This window comes from Diadema setosum, chromosome 11 (genome assembly GCF_964275005.1).
Source record: "Diadema setosum chromosome 11, eeDiaSeto1, whole genome shotgun sequence".
NCBI classification, from domain to species: Eukaryota; Metazoa; Echinodermata; class Echinoidea; order Diadematoida; family Diadematidae; genus Diadema; species Diadema setosum.
In genome coordinates, this window is record NC_092695.1 from 16496400 (window position 1) to 16516215 (window position 19816).

The following is a 19816-nucleotide window of genomic DNA, read 5'->3' on the forward strand; positions in this document are numbered from 1 at the left end:
GCCAAAGGTCAAAGAAGTCAAAGGTCAAAATTCTGTGTAGAAGTTTTGAAGCGCTCACCTAGTGCCATCACATAAAGCAAACGGAATCGAAATCGGGTTAGAAATGGCGAAGGAGTAGCATTTTGTAGCAAAATGTACAACAAAATGTAGGTCAAAAATTAAGGTCAAAGGTCAAAGAAGTCAAAGGTCAAAATTCTGTGTAGAAGTTTTGAAGCCCTCACCTAGTGCCATCACATAAAGCAAACAGAATCGAAATCGGGTTAGAGATGGCGAAGGAGTAGCATTTTGTAGCCAATGTACAATATGGGTCAAAAATCAAGGTCAAAGGTCAAAGAAGTCAAAGGTCAAAATTCTATGTAGAAGTTTTGAAGCCCTCACCTAGTGCCATCACATAAAGTAAACGGAATCGAAATCGGGTAAGAAATAGCGAAGGAGTAGCATTTTGTAGCAAAATGTACAATACAGGTCAAAAATCAAGGTCAAAGGTCAAAGAAGTCAAAGGTCAAAATTCTGTGTAGAAGTTTTGAAGCCCTCACCTAGTGCCATCACATAAAGCAAACGGAATCGAAATCGGGTTAGAAATGGCGAAGGAGTAGCATTTTGTAGCAAAATGTACAATATAGGTCAAAGGTCAAGGTCAAAGGTCACGACTGAAATTCTGTGTAGAAGTTTCAAAGCTCCCATGTAGTGCTATCATATAAAGCAAACAGAATCAAAATTGGCTCATAAATGACAGAGAAGTAGCAAATTGAAGATTTTGATCACACACGGACGCACACACGGACGCACACACGGACGGACGGACACACGGACACACACACGTACGGAGCCCGTTTCATAGTACCCTGCTCGAACTCGTTCGGCGGGGACAATAAAATCAATTAGTATCAAAACCTGACGGCTGTTGAGATTGGGGAAAAGAATATTTCAATAGTGGATATTGAATGTACTGGATATTAAAGGGATCGTATAGATCTGGTCGAGACCTAACTACAAGTTTCTAACATTTTGGCGAGATATAATGAGAAACCTCTTTAGGAAATATGAAAGAGCATGTAATTCCAATTAAGAGAGATTTATTCATTTGATGAAAATTGATTTTGACATGGCCGAGATATCCATAACAGAGCGATCGTGATAAAAGGTGGGACCCACCATTTATTACGATTGCTTTGTTCTCCTTTGTTTATGGATGTCTCAGCCATTCCAAAACCGATTTTCATCTAATAAACTTTGAATTCCTCTTAGAATAGTAAGCTCTGTATTATTTCATATAATAAGCAGTTTCTAATTGGTAGATTCTATCTCCCCAAAAGTGAAAAGCCCAATCCTCATCTCGACCAATACTATACCATCCCTTTAAAGGGTGTGTACAGTTCTGAATACTATACCATCCCTTTAAAGGGTGTGTACAGTTCTGGTCGAGGCGAGGATTTAGCTTTTAACGTTTTGCGAGATATTCAGAAACCACTCTCCGAGATGTCAAAGAGCATGTAGTTCTAAGGGGTATCAAAAGTTTATTTGATGAAAATCGGTTTTGAAATGGCCGAGATATCCAAAAACAAGGTGAAACAAAGAGATCCTAATAAAGTTGTGGCATGTTGCCTTTTATTATTAGCACTTTTTGGGATATCTCAGCCGTTTAAAAACCAATTTTTCATCAAAAAAACGTTGAATCCTTCTTAAAATTACATGCTCTTTCATATTTCATAAGAGGCTTTTCATTATCTCACTTAGGGATGTTCAAAACATGAATCCCCACCTCAACCAGTACTGTATAGTCCCTTTAAATCATAGGAAAGAGTTCCTTATGTCCCCCCCCCCCCCAACTAATTTGCTGCAATAAGAATTTTGTTATCATTCTAAAAGAGGGCGACATTTTTGATGGGGGTTGAGTAAAAATGGGGTGTGGTATTGGGGGGGGGGGGGGTTAGTACTAAAAGAAAAAAATGATTATAAAGGGAAAAAAAAAGATGTCTATTCGTCTGACCCTAACACTAATCCTAATCACAGGGGTCGCGCGTACCCAATGGGTGGCTATCTCAAAAGGAAGTCTTCCCATAAATGGCATAGATCTAACTTTTATTTAGTTTATTATCAGTAAAAAAAAAATATAGTAATTTATTTATTTTATGCAAATTAGTGGAGGGGGGAGGGACATAAGGAACTCTTTCCAAATCATACTCTCGATTACTTGACACCAGTTTGATTTAGAATAAATGCACTGTGAACGGTGATAGGGTAAACAACTAACTCTGTTTGCAGCAGGTTTTGTACATGGCGCCTATTTGCGGCCAGGGCCATTTCATGCATTGATGAAATGGCCTTATCAGGTCATTGTGTCACTTCCCATAACACTTGTTGCCACACTAGTAACTCCGATGTTCATTATTAGCTGTTTTATAGAGGAATGAAAGTGCCCTGCCAGAAATAGGCACCCTGCCGCATACAGAGTTGTTTACTCTAACTAACGTACGTTTTAATAGTCTACCTCTACGGCACGGGTTTACTTCTGATTAGACTTCACTTTTTCAGCCATCAGTCAGCAATCAGCCATGAACAAAATGACTTGCGTAGTTGCCAGATCAAGTTCGGGCGAACATTGCCCCGGTGGATGTGTCACAAATGAAAAAAAAAAAGAAGAAACAGACTGTATAACGTCGAAAGTTACGCTTAATTTTGGGCGAACCAATATCAGCTGCTGCACTGCGTTTGCACCAGCAACTTCCCGTACATGGGTACATTCCCACCTCGATCCCTGGTAGTGGTACATTGCATCGGACATGATCGGCTCGCTCCCTTCAGTTTACCCGAGCAGCGCCACCGTACCGTACGGTTGTAGCTCGATGTTGTGTGTCTCCACGTAAACACAATTATGTTCCACCGGTGCACCGAGGAGCTTGAAGCTCCTTGGGAAGCTTGGTTCCACGAATACACGCGCACGACGACCCCTACACGCGTGGACAAAAAAGGGTGATACAGCCCGAAACTCAGTGAACATAAGTGCGAGTATGTACGTACGTACGTGCGTGAAAATGTAAACACGTTTCAATCAATCTCACGTGTGAATCGGCGATCGCACATTGTGTATGTCCGCTGAAAAAATATAGTTTGCAACCAATTCTGCGTTTGCAGCCAGTTTCTTCCCTATGTTTGTTTTGTTGCATTTGCTTTCATGAAGAAAGATGATTTTGTGACTATAGTTGTACTGAAAATATAAAATTCTTTGGTGCAAATTCAATGGGGGGGGGTTCTAATGTGCAATCAAAGCAACCAAATATCGCATTATTTATCAGTTAAACATCGCTATCAGCGTGTGCCCTCATATTTTCATCAGAATTATATAAGAATTATTTTCCTTTTTTTTTTGGCTAGTGAAGAAGGAACCGGTAAACAAAGCTATATAATGAGCGTATAGGCACTTAATTGTAGCCTTTACTGTTTCAGCAGCTGTTATTGCCAGATTTTGCTTCGTTGTGCAATAAATTCATCAAGGCTTTAGTTGAATCAACATAATTTTGCAGGGGGTTGTTATTCATGAACATTCCTTTGGAAATGTAGAACAAATATTGATAAATAACTGACGCAAAAATTACTAGTTTACCAGATGTTGAGACTTTGGTTATCATCCGGATGTATGGGGAAAATGGAACGTTAAGAGCGCGAAATATAGGCACCCTACTGATTATCACTTTCAGAGCACAAGTTCCCCTGCAAACAATAAACATTTATTATGCAAATCACTTCCGGCATCTTGCTCGCGGATTGATCTCACCTATGTCGTCAAGCAGGCTTATATTTTTTAACGGTACACGAGATGAGAGAGGGTATCCGCGGTCACTGCGGCCCTAACCTGCTGCCTGCGCGACTTTTGATCAAGAATCTGACTGTGTGTAGTGCGTGTATGTAGTGTGCACGGTACCTTTTGATTGTGCATGCACGCGACTGAATCGTTTGTCAGCAGACTGCAACTTGTGAATGACAACTGGATTTTACGATGGCAGAAAAAAGAGATGGGAAGACGAATATGGAGCTGTTATTAGCAGCAGGTATGTTTCATTCGATAATGTTGTATTCTAAGGCATTTGGTAATGTTCAGTTTCCGGGAAAAATGTGCGAAAACTGAAAATAATCTTACGAACATAAACACGGAAGTGGTGCCTACGCAACGCTATGTAAGATCAACACAACGTGGTCACTCACCAGAAATCGCTTCCGGTATTTGCGAAATCCGTTTTCTCTCAGATTTTTACCACTTGCCCCGTTATTTCCTAACATCATGCATTAACATGTTATGGTTGATTATACTGTGCCTCAATGTGGGGGTAAAATGGCGATTTGGGTGCGTAATATGTAGCATTTTGCTTCGCTTCGGTTTGTCTTCATATTTGTTTTGGATATCTCGCGCGCTCTATACTACTCACATGCATGCATGTGCACCAGGAAGTGCAAGTGCCATTCGATTAATACTGTACTACATAACACAAGGTCCGGGGGTCGTCTGGAACATGCTGCATGCTGGCTGGCTTTACTAGTCATCAGCACTCCACGGCGGAAAATTTCTACTTGAAAGAATGTCTCTACATCTTGTTAATCGAATGTTTATTTCATTAATAGCGTTATCGAAATACCAGAATCCCCCCAGATGTTTAGTGGCCACTGGAAAATGATAGTCTCAATCACATCGAACAATGCCAATTAATACATAGTCAAGAGTTGATGTTTTTTTTTTTTTTTTTTTTTAAATGGAAATGCAGCAAATAGCTACAATACAGAGCCGTAGAGGCAAAGAAGTGGAAACAATATTCCAGATTCACAACTTAAAGGGGACCTCCAGATGATTTTCAGACTGTTACATTTTAAACAACTATAAATTAGTTAAACTGAGTAGGGAGTTTCAGAATTTATAGTGATTGGGATGAGGAATGAGAATATTTTCACAATCTGTAATAAATTGCGATAAAGAAGGATGATGACAGGACATAGCAGCCTCGCCATAAGAATGCAAGAGTTGGGGCTCAAGGAAGCAGAACAAAAGAATAAGGCAAGGCCCTGTGGGCCTTGTTTGCTGTTTGGTGTCAAACTCATGGGCTGTATGACTCGTGGCTGTATACAATACAGTGTAACTCGTGGGCTGTATGATAAGATTTTGAGTTTATTGGTTTCTCTGCTCAAGGGACAACAATAAATTTCTCGAATCTGTACATGGAGCTGTCGATGTATGTACTACATGATGTGAAATTATGAAAATCGTCTGGAATGTCCCTTTTTAATGTTGGAACATGCAGGCTTCAACACCCCACCACGATTTATTATTGCTACCTCATACTGCCTCTTCATCTTGTAAATTGAATGTTTGCTTCGTTAATAATGTTATAAAATTGCTCTTGTTTTTAATAATGACCACTTGATAGTGATAGTATCAAAAAGCTATAGAGATTACTTTTGGATAGAAATACAGCAGATAAAGAGGCAAGCAAGTGTGAACAAAACTTCAGACTCACAACTAAAATTCATACATTTACAGCTCACAACTAACAATTATTGTGTGGTGCAGTGAAATGAAAGATGAATTGTCGGTCACGTCATCACAGAGTCAGAAATGTCATTGAGCACTGACTCTACCCTCGGGTGAAGAAAACAAACTAAAGGCATCTTTTGCACCTGTTACATTAGACAGAAAAATCTGTTCAGAGGAGTTTTTTATCTTTTTTTTCTTTTCTTTTTTTACTTTTACTTTTACGGCTCTCCTCCACTTGGGATAGGATTCTGTGAAGCCAAATGTATCTCAGAGGAACATATCCCCATCAACAAGATTCAGACCAATCTTTCGGTCAACCATGGGCATTACATATACTTGCAGCTTGTATACTGTGTGTGGAACACACTAACATACTATATTTACTGCTTGATGAGTCTTGTTGAGTTGATGAGTCTTGCGTCGAGTTGTTTTTACATTGTATATTGCAACTGATCGACAGATACATTTAAATGTTTAAACACAGTTTATTCAGTGTTCTAGTATTGTAGTAGAAGCTATGATAACAAAATCGGGCATGATTTATGCATATTTGCATTGGACTTGAACCAACAACCTTCTAATTGCTAGACAGACATATCCTTTAGACATTTGCTTCTCAGCTGATGGGCGGCGATTCTTCACAGATGGGCCATTAAACTATTTCAGCTAAAAATAAGATTAAACAAGATTTGTATTCAGTCTAACTGGGCCAAATTGCCCTACATCAATGTGAATAAGCACTGAATTGATCAGTGTTTTAGTAGTAGCCATGATTAAAAGAAATCATGGTTGTACATACTCAAGCAGAATTTTTTTTTTTTTTTTTTTGGGGGGGGGGAGGGGAGGGAGAATAAATTGTGTTAGGAAATACAAGACATTCAAAGGTTATAGCACATTCAGAGTTTAAAATATGCACTCCTGTGACATTGTGCAACATGAATGTTATAAGCAGACAAACCTTGTAAGAATCAATCTGCTTTTGAAACTCAACTCTGTTATTGCATCATGCAGAAGAAAAGATGGTATGTGTGACTGTGCGTGTTTGGTACTAGACAAAACTACAATTCAGCCCCCATCTGTTCTCTTTATGTAAGCTCTATTAACAATAAGTCTTACTCTTTACATGGCTTTTGCATATATGCTTATTTTGCCAGGTTAGGCAAGTCATTGCCAATGAAGATGTTTGTCACATAAACGTGCAGTCTTTTTTCTTTTTTTCACTCAGAAAATTATGGTTTGTTGAGGTGTGAAATTAATATTTTTGCATTCTGATCTGCCTTCTTCACTACTTGATTAATGTTAACTCATGGAGGACGGGCTGATTTTGCCACAACACGCATTTCCCATAAACACTTGCCCGAGTATACGCAGGACTCGTCCTCAACGGGTTAAAAAGCATTAAGTGATAATGTGCAGTTACACAATTTACACATGTTCCATGTGTAAATTGCGAATGTGCAAAAGACCACTTTACTCACAATATTATATTCAAATCTTTTGTTTTTGTATACACATCTACAAAAGAAGGTTACTCCTGACAAGCAGAAAATTTATTTGAGCATGCCTTATGTAGCAAAACTATACAAGCTGGATTCAAAGTACATAATCACTGTTGTACATTCAGTAGAAATCTGAGGTTAATGAAAGTAGTTATACATGTGTTCAATTTTTACTCATTGGTATCAATTGATGTATGCTCATGTATTTCTATAGAAGGTTGGTTTTAGCTACCAAAAAGCTTGTATGTGGCTGCCTGACATAGCAATAACTAAATGCATGCACACTAGATCCCGTGTAATGTGAGATATTTAGAATTTTTTGGAAGGCAAAGTAGAGAGATATTGAAAAGTGTGAGTATGTTGTAGAATTGAACCAGCCTTTTGAGTAAGGACTATCTCCTCAAGAGAGAAGGGAAAAAGTCTCCACCAATATATTTTTAAGTTGTGCTTTTATTTCTAGATACAAGCAGTGTGCCATGCATTCCTGTATCAAGCTACACATGCCCAGTGCAGTGTACATCTGCCACCAAGAAGGGCAGCTGACTTTAGGAACAAAGGATTTGGGGGTCAAATACATACAGGTGTTCATTTTTCTTTCCCCTGCATTTTGCCAGTGCTTTGTGTTGTAGGCAGTGTAAACAGCGGGAAGCATGCATGGTCCCCTTTTGTGAATGATATACTTTTTTTTTTTCTTTCAAACAGGAATCATTTCTATTTCAAACCCAGTCTGTTGTGGGTGATAACCTCATGTGGCTCAGATGAGAATTGGTATAAGATTTTATGGCAATGTGTTTATCCTAAATCTCACAAAGTCAAGCACTTCCTTTTTCCCTTTCTTGTGCCTTTTCATTCTCTCCTTTCCCGTGGTCATTTTTGTTTCTCTCTCCTTTTTTCTGCTCTGTTGTATATCCATGCAGTTTCATGCCTCTTGCTGTACATCATGTGTGTCTTTCAATGTCTGTTCCTCAGTGTGCTGAACTTATCTGTCATTCTCCCACCCCCCCCCCCCTTCATTGTTTGTTTGGTTTTTTTTTTTTTTGTGGTCTGTCATGAATATATAACAGTATCCCTTCCCTGTATTTTACAAGGTATACATTGTATTTTGTCATGCTGCCATTCCCTTTTTCACCCCACTGAACTCTGCTGATATAATGTTTATTTTGAGTGTGCAAATTTGACCCTTGTCAGATTTATCTTTGTGTCCTGTAGCACAATGGTCTGGGCCCAACAGGCAGTGTTTGAACTTAGAGCTATTTCCAATACTGAATCAAACTTTTTAGCAAAGCAGACACACAGTAGTTTGCATGAACTCGCTACGCATGTGCAGTTTATTCTGCATGTATGTCCATACATGCAGTGCAAGAAAGCTGCTCCTCAAAAACAGCCTGAATCATGGAGTGCTAGTCTCTAATCTTTTAAATTATTCTTTTAATCATTATAAACAATCCTTATAGATGTGCAGTGATGTGTTGAAGATTGAACAATTCTTATTTCAAATGCCTCTTGTAAATGGCACAAAAAAGTAGTGTTACTGCCATTGAAATAGATGTGTGTAGCAGATCAGATACCGGTAGATTCCTGAACGTTAGAGAGACTGATATAGAATTTTGAGGAAACCATATTTATCGTGGTGGCACATTTTGACTTCTTGGTTTCAGGATGGTAGTAGCAGTGTTTGATGGTGTTGTCAAGCACTACTGTACTACAGTGTATGTTTATGTGTTGCTTCATACCATAAACTGTGATTCAGGTCAAAGATCTCACAAAAACTCTCTTGAGATTCACTACCTATAAATCTGTAAGGTCTATTCTCACCTGCTATTAGTGATACCATAACAATGAACTTCACCCATGCACACTCAAAATGATTTTTTCTCTTCTCACTCTTACAAAATACAACAATCAAAATGTGTGCCTCAAAATAGGGGGTATTTACACGTACAACTGTACGTTTTTACAAGTGACTTGGTCTGCGCATTCCCGTCTCATCAAGCAAATTTCCTGCCATAAGGAACTTCTGAGTAGGAGATGCAAAATAAAAAGCAACAAGAGGAGCTTACATGTAGCTTGAGATACATTGTGCAGATTATACTGATCTTATGGAATGGTCAGCTGTCGCGCATTAGACTTCATGTTGGCAATTTTCAAAGTTTCAAAGTTAGATGATGGTGGCCCAACATCAACTTCTGGTGGCCCCAGGGCGCTGGGCAGCACAGCTAATGTTGTGCCTTGTTAACTCTTTATGTGCCACGTTCGCACTTCCGACTCAGTCGACGGCGTGCCAACTTCGCATATTCTGCTCAACAAACAAAGCCGCCAAAACCGATCGATAAATCGCGAATCCCGCGGTACAATGAAAGCGTTTCTCGCGCTTTTGTTCCTCTCACATACAGCTTGCATTCTGTGTGGTGATTGACTATCAAGCGGTGTTCCCAAATAGATTTGCGTGTACATTCTAAGTTTCTGTCACGGTTTAATGTGCAAAAGTCATGCCTTTACAGTAATGTAGCAACTGGTCATTCAAAAGAACAATTGAATACAGATTTGTCATACAATTTATATCGAAGCAAAGTTTGGCATTCCTCTTTAACTTTGCTCACTATTATGTCCACCTTAACAGAAATTTGTAGAAGTTATAAAAAAATGGAAAAACGCAATTCTTTCTCAAAGCATGACTACCTTCGTGTTTCAGAATAACGTGGCACATATGGGGTTTCCACCATGGCACATAAAGAGTTAATGCAACATTACTCCAGACACTTCATATGCATCTCCATGTCCACTGAAAATAATCTAAGAACTTCAAGAAGTTTGATGTCTTGCCATATTTCACATTGAGTTGGTTTAACTTATAAATTTCTAGGTATTACAATGGTAAGTGTGGAAAACATTCATAATTATGAAGTACAGTTAATTACTCATTTTTATAATGACTGTATTGTCCACACACAGTTTAACATCAGTTTACATTTGTGCTATGTGACAAGAATAAAATACAGAATACATCACTAAATTTCTTTTCTCTCTTTTTCCCCTCCTCTCTGTCTTATGACCTCATTACAGTGAATGCATGTTCCAACTCTGGAGATACAGTCAAGCCGCCCGAGACCATCATGGCTGCCCAGGCCTTGTTGGACATTTCTCCCACAACCAATGGTGACGAGAAGCAGTTCCCTGTAGAAGGACCTGTTACAGATGGTAATCCACTGTGTTTCTCTTCTCTTTTCATCAGTACAGTAATGTATATTGTCTTTAAAGAGTATTTGAAGCTAAATGTTGCCTCTCTGGCCCGAATTCACGAAGGTGGTACAAATTAAACCATGGTTTAAACTACATCGTATGGACAAAAACCGTGGAGCGCCAAGTGTCGCATGGAATATTTCGTTACAAATCAGTCATTTTGTCGATGAAATGGTTATTTTGTAATGAAATGACAACATTTTGAACTAAATGAACATTTTGTCCACGAAATGATAACTTCGTTAACGAAACGCTCATTTTTTCGATGAAATATTCGGTGCCGCACTTGGTGCTCCATGGTTTTTGTCCATGGCTTAAACCATGGTTTCATCTGTACCACCTTCGTGAATTCGGGCCTCTGTGTACTGCCGGAATCATATTCAGGATTCACAGATCATATTAGTGTTAACTTGGGGAGTGAGGGAAGGGCATGTGAAAAGAAACTCTGAAGAATATGAATATTAAAATCAGCTGCAATTATGGAAAGCTCATCACTAATTATTGCTGTACATAATGCCATGCAGGATGTTACATCTTTTTTTTCATCACTTGCCTAATCGGGCAAGCAGATTTTCAAATTGTTGCAGAACACTAGCCTGAGCATGGAAGTCCAAAAATATATGAAAATGATATTTAAGAATCACTTGTAAGTCAAGGGTTTAATAAAACACAATTGATGATTTGAATAGAGAGCTCATGTTGATACGCACACTTAAATGCACTGGAGTAACAAACTTGGTTCAATTGGGTATTGGTGTTGCATTGCATTTGGGCTTCTTCACATACTGTAAAAGTCGAAATTTTCGCAGTGCTGAAATTTTCGTGCATTTCACGCATCTACAAACTAGCGCGAAAATAAAAGCACGGGAATATTTTTGCTTGCCATATGTTCCTGTGCGTGATGTCTTGATTCCGCGGAATTAAAAACACGTGAAACTCTTCTTACCCGGCCAAGCGCGAAAAATTAGTCGCGCGAAAATATCCACTTGTGCAGTAAGTGTTGGAAAGTTGCTGAAATGAAATTAAAGTGCATTGCATTGCTTAACAGTCCTTATCTTTTGGCTTCTGTATGGTTGACTTTGTGGGTTGTAGGGGAGAAAAAGCAAAAAAAGGTGACTTCAAAACTTTTTGCTTACCCATGTCGGGCAAGCATTTTTTCTCATTGCTCCAAAACACTTGCCAGACTTTGGTTTTCACTTGCCCGAGGCAATCAAGCAAGCGCATTATGTAGCACCTTGCCATGTCATTGTCATGACCTTCGAGATGATCAAAGCCATTTTGAGCACAAAGAAATGCATCAGATAGAACACCATATTATGTTTGTTGTCTGCCTATCTTCCTACCATTGTGCGTTTTGTATTATGTCTTTAACATGGTAGTTTTTGGGGAAGTTTGTCTGTGAATTATTTCCTGGGTAAGGTATCAATAAGGGAGCAAGGTCTTTGATTATTGCCATGCCAGCATCATCTGGTATTTCACAACGTTGATTTCATTTCACAGATTGTTTGATGAAGTGTGCACAGTGTAATGTCTGAAATTGATACACACTGCCCATTGAATGAAAGTCAGTTTGCATCATTTGTAAGGAAAGTGATCATCTGTTTCAGATTTAGACATGCATTATTCAAGGAATCAAGTTTTTAAAAAAGAGAGAAGAAATCACACATTTTTTTTTTCCCAATGGATAGTATTTTCCCATATCTGGGGAGTGTAGTGTCCATTATTTCCTGAAAGATGGACTGCAGTGGTTAGAGTTGCATTGGTACGGTAGGCTAAGTGTACTCGTGCACCTGCATTTTGAGGGGTTAATGCTAGTGATAAAAAACAAGGAAAAAGGTTAAGTTGCAACATGTCAACTGTGGTCCCATCCTTCAAGAGTGCATTGTTGTTTTATATCGAAAATAATAGTATCAACTTTGAAGCAGCTTCGTGAAAAAGACATTCATTGTTAGGAGGGTTTCAGCTATTTGAAACATACATGTAAGATTGATGCTCTATTTAAGTAAAGAGCAGTGTGGAAAAGTAATACTCTGTATTATGTAACATGGGATTTTTTTATGAATTTCACTGATGATGGCAAATGAATGTTTTCAGAACATGAAGTTCTGTTAAGACATACTCTTAGCTTCAAATTCAGAAATACGCAAGATTTACTGATTTTGACCAAGTGCAAAAATTTTCCACTTTTATGGTACAACGTTTGTAGTTGCCATCTTGGCAGACCATTCTGAGATGATGCTTTTTGAAATGCTTTCTCACAAGAGAAATAAAATCAAATTTATGTTTACAACATACTTGAATTACTTAAATGAAGAAAAGAAATGCATCAAAGCAGCATACCCAAGGCACTTACATCATTTGTCATCACTATGGTAGTAGGTGCACGACAAATAATTGGCTGTGAGCACTTTCGTTGTTGCTATGGTAACTGAAAGTATCGTGACGTATGACTGCCATCTCCTTGTCAAACGGGATAAATTGTATCATGAGTCGTATTTGATGTCTAGTCCCTCCATCCTTGCTTCTCTTTAGTGTCGCCTCCATCAAGCCCAGCAGAGAGAGGGGCGTTGGACCCAGATGACGATGATGACGACATGCTAAAATCCAGGGTATCGCACATCCAATTAGATGAAGAGACGATGAGAGGTACGTCTGAGATCAATTGTGACCCATCACCACCAAAGCCAGAGAAAGTCATAGACCATCAATCTTCTGTTTGTGGTACTTTCTGAATTCTCTGGATGCTAAGCTTCCTGAGATAGAAGATTAATTCTGTCTTTCTTCCAAAAACCTGCCACAAAACTGTCAAAGTCAGTTTCCAGAAGAAACTTTTTTTTTTTCCCTAAAGAAGATTGGCTTTAAAGTTTAGATGCAGTCAAGCTGATTATGCATCAAAATGGTGTAAGTCATTTCCATACAGCCTGGTAACATGCTTCGTAAAGTCTGAAGAGTTTCCCATTTCAGATGTTGCTCAGGCTCTGGTAATTCATGGGAGGTAGTTAAGAACATCATGTAGTTTTCTTGGCCTTAATGTCTGCCGCTTTCTTGGGATAAATGATGATGGGTCACAAATGAGATCACTTTACATGCTTCAATGCAAACTGTATATAGTTCATTACTTGGTGTAAATGTGAGTTGTTATGGTTTTTGTGTTGGTGTGTGTTTGGCTTGTTCGTGGACAGAGAGTTATGGTGTTCAGGAATTCATCTATTAGTGTTTGTATGAAAGTTTATGATAAGTTAAAAAAATTCAGAGATAGTGCCAGAGTATGCTTCAGAATGGCTGAGTATTCAAATTTCCTCCACACATCCTTGATTGTTTGGACTTGCAAAATTGAAGCGGATATAAACAAAACTTTCCAAAGAACATTTTTGCCAAGAAGTGTAAATGTGGAAATAAAAAGGATTCATGCAATTATATTTCATTATGTATGAAGTCTGTGAAACCCCAATTCAGTTGTAGAAGTTTGTATCTCAAGTGATTATTAGATCTATGCTTACCACTGTACATGTACTTACCACACTTTTTAGACCATGTCTTCTTTATGTGATTGCCAATGAAGAGCAAGACTTTGCTCATAATTAGTTGATGATACAAAACAAAAACAGGGAAATGTTTTACTTGGGCTGTGGCCTTCGATCGGACTGTGTTATTTGACATCACATGCTGTCACGGTATGTCATGTGCTTCTCGTGAACTTTGTATGTGCTTTGTTCCTTTGTAATGAGTTTCAATACAATTTGCACAAATGTACAGAGATGTTCATACAAACTGTATGCCTTGCCTGTCAGTGGAGACGCAGAAGGATATTATTACAGTACCAGTTCTCTGGAGTTACTGCCCTCTTGCTTCTCAATAGTTGTTTACCTGGTTGCTATCATTTTCTCTTTGTTCTTTGTGATTCACAGAGTTGGCTTCCAAAGGAATCACTAACGCACCATCTGCTGAAACGCTCAACACACTCATGCAAGCAACACTCAAGCAAGGTGGGTGTGATCAGAAGGATATCAGGTTCTATTCCAACTCTGTAAGGCCTTAAGTACTTTAAAGGACAAGTCCACCTTCATATACATGTGGATTGAGTGAATGCAGCAATATTGGTAGAACACATCAATGAGTTTGAGGAAAATCAGACAATCCGTTCAAAAATTATGAATTTTTGAAGTTTCTGTGCAGTCACAGCTGGATAAGAAGACTACTACAGCTCATGATGTCACATATGTACAACGATATATATATAAAGAAAATTCAACATATTTTCACTTTTCTCCTGTAATGAAAGGTCACTTGACTTCCCTCTTTCAGAAGGCAAGGGGAATTATATTACTCTTAACATACATCAGTGACAAGTCGGGGAAATGTACACTTTTTTTCAAAAAATTAAATTTTGTGAAATTCTCTTTATATCGTTGTACGCATGTGACATCATACAGTGTAGTAGTCTTCTCATCCAGCAGTGACTGCGTAGATACTTTACAAAATCATTACTTTTGATCAGATTGTCAGATTTTCCCGAAACGTTCACTGATGTGTTCAACTAATATTGATGCATTCACTCAATCCACATGTATATGAAGGTTAATTTGTTCTTTAATTGGTTTCCAATCAACTGTAAGACTGCTATCTGTCATCACCTACTGCCTTGATTTCCATGTGTAGAACACGTCTGCAATAAATCACAACTTTGTTCATTTATTATTTTATTATTTTTATTTATTGTTATTTATCTATTATGGGATCTAGGAGAGAATTTCACAAAGTGTTTTGTCAGGTATTTTTTCTGACAAAATGTTACAAGCTAATGAAATCCTTGTATCTGATTGGCTGAGAGGAAATTAGTCTGACACTTTGTCAGACAAAACACTAAATGCATTCCACAGAGATTTCTTCTCATCGGTCACTCACCTGAAGCAAAGTTTGTTGCTTCTGGCAACCCACCGAGGTGTATCGGGTCGCAGTCTGATGAATCCAACTTTTGTTGGTCGACTATCGGGCCAGTGTCAGACATGTCACGCGTGATCCTCATCAGATGATCTTCCCTCATCAGATCACTCCAGCCATGACCAACACTGACCTGATGGTCAACCAACACAAGTCAGATTCAAGGGACTGCCATTTGATACACTTCATTGGGTGGCCGTGAGCAACAGACTTTGCTTTTGAGGAGTGACTAATGAGAAAAAAAAAAATCTGTGGAATGGCAGTAATACAGCTACCCCTTCAAGCAGCAAGCCATGATTTTGTTGTTGTTGTTGTTTCAGACGTAACAACTCTCTGTCATTTTCAGTTAAAGAATAACATTTGATGTATCCTCACAGAATAAAGCCATTGAATTAGTTATAACAGGTTTACGCAATTGCTGTGGATCTGATTTTGATGAGAGAAATGACTGTAGTACTTTGATTGCTTTCTATTTTTTACATCACAGCTGATTCCAACCAAGTACTTTCAATTCCATCACCCCAATTTATCTTCGAGCCACCTACTGAGGGTAATTTGGACCTGAGCTATGAGCTCTCAATGTCGGCCGCAAATCACCACCTTCATCTTAACCGCCATGAAATCAAAGAGCACAAAAGGCATAAAAAGTCCAAGAAAAGTAAGTAAACCACTGTACAGAGGCCTGCCTGCCTTCATGCCTACCCATTTCCTTTCTCTTCTTTTATCTTTCTTCTTCTAATTCTTCCTCATACTGGCATGGATCTTTCTCCTTACATCCTTATCCTTTTCCTCTTTCTCCTGTGTGCCTTCTACTCCTTCCCCTCCTCCATCTTCTGACCCTATTTGCCCTCTCTCTTCTCTACCCCTTCCTCCTGCCCCTCACCCTCCCCCTCCCTCACCTCCCCCTTTCACACAGCCACCTCCTCCTCCTCCTCCCCTATACACGGCCACGTCCTCCTCCTCCCCCTTACACACAGCCACCTCCTCCCTATCCCACACTACTACATCCTCCTCCTCCCCCTCCCACACAGCCACCTTTTCCCCCTCCCCCTTCAAGACTACCTCATCCTTCTCCCCTCCCACACCACCACCTTCTCCCCCTCCAACACAGCCACCTCCTCTCCTTCCCCTCCCACATTCTATTCATATCCTTCTCAGCTGGTAATTCATATATGCGTCTCTATCAGCCTAAGCCTTTTCAGATTTTTTATTGATTCACTCTATGTTACTGATTGCACTGCTCTTGTCTAAATAATTTTCTTTGTTAGGTATATTCTCTGTGTGGAAGGTTTTTTTTGAGAAAAATGAAATGAATCAAAATGAAATTCTCTACCAGGTTGAATAAATACAACACATTTTACCAGTAAGTTTTTGTTTGTTTTTTTCAGTCTTAAACTCATTCACTGTATTGCATATTTCTATCAGATTGTCAGAAGAAATCAGCCACTAGCAATGCCAGTACTTCAAAAGGAATTGCAAACCATAATATTAAGTGCACTTCAAATTCAGTGTCATTTAAAACGGCACAAAGTGAGTTATCTGTAGAATAAAGGAAATATTCAATGCTTTGAAATGATTCGGAAATATTGAAGTATGGTTGCACGATGACAACAAGACTTTTCTTTCTCTTCTGGGCAATACCATCAGTTCTTACTTGTCATTACATTGTGTATTGATGTGTTGTGCAGGTCGGAAGCCCAAAATCAAGTCGGAATCTCCCCTTCAGCTGTCCAATGGAGGAATAAGAAAGAAGCCCAAAGACAGTGAGTAATCTACAACAACAGTAAAGAAAGAAGGAAGGACAAAACAGAAATTAAGCGAAAGAGCGTTTGAAAGGCTGGTAAAAAAGGCTGGTGATTCTAATAAGTGTGGGACCCACCTTTTATTACGATTGCTTTGTTTTACTTTGTTTTTGGATGTTTCAGTCATTCCAAACTCGATTTTCATCAAATAAACTTTGAATTCCTCGTAAAATGGTATGCTCTGTACTATTTCATAAGTGTTTTCTTGGTATCTCGCAAAAAGTTTAAAACCCAATTCTCATCTCCACCAATACTGTACCATCCCTTTAAGTGCAAGTTTGTATGCTCCTGTATGCATTTTTTTTTTAACACAAAAGGATCTGTGTTAGAAAGTTTCAGACATTGTTAAAGTAGGAGTTCATTTACCTTTCATTGTGCTGAGAATTTCCTTTTTGTTTTCTGTGTTGCAATTTCTTAATCCGTGGGACCTTTGAACCACCTGCGGCTGCCTCTACATGACGTGTGGGAATATGTTTGTTTGGCATAGTTGTAGGAAATTGTTTGTTTCTCAGCATCTGTGCATCACTCTACTCGGTTACATGAACTCTCCACCAATCCACATGATCAGTCCAAATGATCTGAGTACAGGGCCCTGTTGCATATAAAGATGCAATCAAACATATGTCAGGTGAATCAGCCAATCAGAATTGAGTATTCAGAGACTTATGTTTGATTTTCTGACCCATGTTTGATTTCACCCGTTATGCAACAGGGCCAAGAGAAGATTTTACTTCTTCCTCCTAGGAGCTGAGGTTGACATTGCAATCCTCAGTGGGCGGTGAGTTGGTTCAGTCGGTAGCGTGTCTGCCTCTGACCCAAGTGACTCGGGTTTGATACCTTAGTCTGGACTGAGCAATGTTGTGTGTAATCATACCGTCCCCTCTAGCAAGAGGCAAAACACTCTGTCCCTCGGATAGGACACTAAATGGAGGTCCTGTGTGTGAGAGAGTCACAACTCATGCACTTAAAAGATCCTGCTTCATTCATTCATTGCAAAAGAGCAAGGTGGTTAACCCGGTGAAGTGGTCCTGCCTCACATCCAACTGGACCCCATGGAAGACCAGCTTAGTGTAGCTGAATATGGGCCATTCAGCCATCTTCTCAGATGGAAAATGAACAAACAAACAAACAAAACAACCTCGAAACACCAAAGGTTTCAGAGGGTGACCGTCTTCATATTACTAACGTTGCCCTTTCACGGCAACTCATACTCTTTATTTTGTACAGCACATACAACGTACCTGTGGGAGTTCCTCCTAGAGTTGCTGCAGAACTCGGATACGTGTCCGCGCTACATCAAGTGGACAAGCCGCGAGCAGGGCATTTTCAAACTCGTCGACTCAAAGGCCGTGTCCAAGTTATGGGGCCAGCACAAGAACAAGCCGGACATGAACTACGAGACAATGGGCAGAGCCCTGAGGTGAGTAGAGCAGTGTCCAAAAATTGTGAAATAGACACAATATGTGGCTAATGACAAACTTAGCCACTGTTATCTGAAGCTCCAGAGGTGAATTTGGTGGAGAACTTGTACAAGATGGTGATCACTGAATAGGACTATAATGCACTCCCATTATAACGAACATGACAACAACGAAATTCCGGTTACAATGAAATAAATATCTAGGTTGTAAAATTATCGGCTCTATGTTTTGAATTGTTTATTTGTTCGGTTATAATGAAATTTTGATATAACGAAATAAAACTGCTAGTCCTGAGGACTTTGTTATAACGGGAGTCCACTGTACCATGAAAATTGACTACTTTGTTTAATGCTCCAATTTCAGTAAATTTTGCTTGTTTGTAAATTTCATGGATGAAAGTTAGTTTTGTGCAAACTTTAACATCTCCAAAATTATTGCCTGTTACTATTTTCTTAACACGTCAGTCAAGCTCAAGATGGTCAAAAATTTCCACTATCATCAAATGCTTCCGGTTTGCAGTACTGATGTTACCACAAGTGGCGATAACTTCAGTCCACCAAAATCAAATGATTTGTCTGCACCATAGACAATGAGTTATAGTGTCATTAATGTCACTTTTCACCTTATCCATGCAGAGTTCAGAAATTTCCATCTTCAAAAGTGGGTTTGTTGTTGTTGTTTTTTCTGGGTTTTACCATTTTTCTGATATTTGGCAAACCATATATCTGCCTGCTTGGTTTTATAATATTACAGACATAAAATGTTAGTTCTTGAATGTATTTTGATATTCCACAATAATGCAACATTTATCTCCAGACTGCAAAGGCCACAATGTTTGCATATTTAATGATTACATCATGATAGTACTCCACTTGAAGCTGACAAAATTTGTGCTTTATTTTTGCAACTACTTGAAGCAGTGTGATCACACAGACATTAATGAGTATGATGATTAACCTACAAACTTTCTTTTTCATCATTCCTGGTACTTGTGTAATTGCAGATACTACTACCAAAGGGGGATTCTATCCAAGGTGGATGGACAACGACTGGTGTACAAATTCTGTGAAATCCCCAAAAACATTCGTGAAATTGACTGCAGTTGAGAACAGCACAACGCTATCAACCTGGACTAATAGCACGGGCCCCTCTTCCATTTCTGCCTGACGGATCGGACATTGCTTCTCCAGAGATTCCAGATTATATGTATATATATACGTATATATATATAATTATATACATATAGATATATAGAGAAAGATATATGTCTATGAAATATACTTGACAGAGCTTTCATGGTCTATTGCCAAGTTTCAGGACAAAGTTGTGTTGTGGATGAGTATGTTTTGCAAACATTCAACTGGAATCAAGCCCAGCCCTGATGCTGTCGTG

At 39.0% G+C, this 19816-nt stretch overlaps 1 protein-coding gene across 2 annotated transcripts in view; it reads left to right on the forward strand.

Annotated features, from left to right (window-relative positions):
- The window catches only part of LOC140235155 (uncharacterized), a 58816-nt gene extending 39206 nt beyond the window's left edge, over positions 1 to 19610 (forward strand). The window contains exons 1-8 of one of the 2 annotated variants that reach the window (XM_072315190.1): positions 3923 to 4049; positions 10084 to 10218; positions 12793 to 12906; positions 14169 to 14246; positions 15689 to 15859; positions 16890 to 16964; positions 18231 to 18423; positions 19428 to 19610. In XM_072315190.1, the coding sequence (XP_072171291.1) occupies positions 3998 to 4049; positions 10084 to 10218; positions 12793 to 12906; positions 14169 to 14246; positions 15689 to 15859; positions 16890 to 16964; positions 18231 to 18423; positions 19428 to 19530 (921 nt within the window). In that variant the 5' untranslated portion in view covers positions 3923 to 3997 and the 3' untranslated portion in view covers positions 19531 to 19610. Of the gene's footprint in view, positions 1 to 3922; positions 4050 to 10083; positions 10219 to 12792; positions 12907 to 14168; positions 14247 to 15688; positions 15860 to 16889; positions 16965 to 18230; positions 18424 to 19427 lie in introns of those variants that run through there. The other variant, XM_072315191.1, reaches the window with a different exon arrangement.
- The last annotated feature ends 206 nt before the right edge of the window (positions 19611 to 19816 follow it).